The sequence below is a fragment of the Nematolebias whitei genome, chromosome 5 (genome assembly GCF_014905685.2).
Source record: "Nematolebias whitei isolate Nwh7 chromosome 5, NemWhi1, whole genome shotgun sequence".
NCBI lineage: Eukaryota > Metazoa > Chordata > Actinopteri > Cyprinodontiformes > Rivulidae > Nematolebias > Nematolebias whitei.
In genome coordinates, this window is record NC_056502.1 from 21927045 (window position 1) to 21929662 (window position 2618).

The window sequence follows — 2618 nt, forward strand, 5'->3', positions numbered from 1 at the left end:
ATATATATATATATATATATATATATATATATATATATATATATTATGCCCTTTTACTCATGTATAACCAAAAGAACTGAGCAGTTTTAGACTAAAATAGCTACAATACTTTGTAAGATTTATAAACTCGAGTTGTTTCTCTGTCCAGATCAAACTAAAATGGAATTTTTCAAAACCAGGAAAATAATGACTTTTAATGAAAATACATCAATGAATAAATTAACAATTCAAAAGTCTTAGTTCAGTATGTTTAATATGTTAAAGAACTATTGTTATTTTGTAATTAAGTGTGCCACCTTCGCTGCACTTGTCCTCACTGTAAAAACAAACAAACTACAAATGAATCCAAAGATGTTCAGAAGAGTTTCAGCTTGTCACATGAGGGCAACAGAGCCAATGTGTAACCCATTAAACTGTTCTCTACAAAAACGTGTTGACTCATCAATCTGGTCAGAATTTAACTTGATTTATATGAACTGAACTCATTTAAAGAGCTACCAAGAAAAAATTGTTTTTCACTGAACCCATTCAAAACATCTGAACTGTCTCTTTCAGATAAATCTCACTCATGTACTCTAGTAAACACAACCAAGACCAGCAGGAGTCAGATTAATAAACAATACTGAGTGCAGATTACTACTCTAGTCTGTCTGAGTGCAGATTACTACTCTAGTCTGTGGCTGAATCTGTCACAGGTGGATGCTTTGAAGGTGAATGATAGTACTCAGCAGCACACTGTTATATTTCCTGTCTAACTTTATATTAATTGATACACAACTCATGCATGTGTGATTTCATATAAAACATAACTCTCTTGAGCGCCTCAAAATGAATAATCATGCACTCCTCAGAAGATAAGCTCAGTTTATTGACTTCCTTAAGCCTACAGATTGAACAATAATCTGTGATTTTCCTGCCACCATCCTCATGAGAGAACTCTTCCATTTTTGAAAAATAAAAATAAAAAAATGAAAAGAAAGCTGCTCTTTGATCATGTCCCTCGCCTCATCTGACTGCTCTCAGACGTTCGCTCTCATTGAACTCTCTCTCCAGCTTCAGCAGCAGAGGGTCTTCTCTGCCTTGGCAACAGTGGCACATTATCCTGTACCTGCTGGGATGAGAGGAAATGCTTTGATTTGTCACCACTGTGACGCTGTGTGTGTGTCGCTCAGTCCGTTACGAGCAGTGTTTTTTTCTGCTGGAGGTTTAAAGAGCAGGCTGAAAGTTTGGATCCTCATCAGCACATGATTGATTAGCTCAGTGAGGTTGTCCATAAAGTGCTGGTCTCCTCACTTATAGCTGAGAGATGAAGCGAAATGAGAAGTCAAGCCAGTTCTTTCATCCTGTCTCTTTCAATGTATATTTTAAAAAGCAAACTATACCTTCTACCTTAATGTTGCTCACTGTGGTACTTGAATATACAACAAAAAACTATTTATACACTGACTGTGTGAAAGTGTGGCCAAGAAGAGCAGAAAGATGCAAAGAGGAATGCTGACCTGACACTTTCTCCTGTGTTGTCCCTCGGTCATCGTCCAGCATCAGGTCATTCAGCAAGTGCTCCAGGACCTTCTCGGGGGTTCCGGACACAACCGCATACCTGTCGGACACGACAGAATCAGAAGACGAGTCCTCCCCGATAGAGGACAGAGAGCGGCTGCTGCTCCACTCCTCCTCTCCCTCTGTTCCCTCATCATCTATGTAGCGAAAGTAGGGGACGTCGAAGGTGGGCACGGTCACCGGCTCTGCCCGGCTGGTGCTGTCACTGCTGCTCTCCTCCTCGTCCTCCTCCTGCTCCACCAGGGCAGCGTGCAGCAGCAGCCTGCCCTCCTCCTGCTGCAGGTTCAAGGACTGTGGACGAGATCCCATCCTCAAACAGTTCTTGCACCTTTACGCTGGCTTCTGCTGCTCCTGCATGACATCTTTACACTTTCATTCATGCACCTCCAACTCCTACAACCAGCATTTCACTGTTTATATCCTCAGAGCGCACTGATAGACCACGATGTGTCCTCAGCAACAAAAAAAATCCTCATCAGCAGCTATTTGCATGTAAAATCTCTGCCTCATAGCCTCATTCTGCCCACTTCTATGTATCACATGTAGTCATAGAGCTGCTATGTAAAGCATGCCTGAGTGAGAGTGTGATCGACAGAGGCAGAGAAGGAGGATGATGAGAGGAGTGCAGGGAGAGAGAGGGAGAGGATTAAGAAGGAGAGGCTTACCTCCTGTTCTTTGCCTCTTCCCTCCCTCCTCCCCTCGCTGATGCAGCGAGCCCGGGCTTCGCTGACGACACTCTCTGGAGCACGAGCACGTCGTGGCCCCTCTCTCTCAGACACAAGCGGACTGCTTCGTCACTCTGGGGCTGTAGAGGAAAAAGTGAGGAGGGGAGAGAAGCATGTCATCAAGGAGTTCCCTTGTATTTTTCCTTGATTTCCATCATAATACTCTGACAAAGATGAAACAGAATGTCATTATTTTGCCCTTATCATAGGAGCCCATTCGGGGATTAACATAAATGAGTCACATGCTTAAGTTGCTGATTTATGCACATAACCAATTAAATTATCTGTGGTGTCCGTGGGGGGGGGGGGGGGGGTCTCTTTCAAGCTGTCGTT

At 43.1% G+C, this 2618-nt stretch overlaps 1 protein-coding gene across 1 annotated transcript in view; it reads right to left on the bottom strand.

The window, feature by feature from the left end:
• Positions 1–1869, bottom strand: part of LOC119410304 (rap guanine nucleotide exchange factor 5-like) — a 25812-nt gene extending 23943 nt beyond the window's left edge. The window contains exon 1 of the mRNA XM_037677216.1: positions 1500–1869. Within this exon, the coding sequence (XP_037533144.1) occupies positions 1500–1869 (370 nt within the window). The remainder of the gene's footprint in view (positions 1–1499) is intronic.
• Positions 1870–2618: the final 749 nt, after the last annotated feature.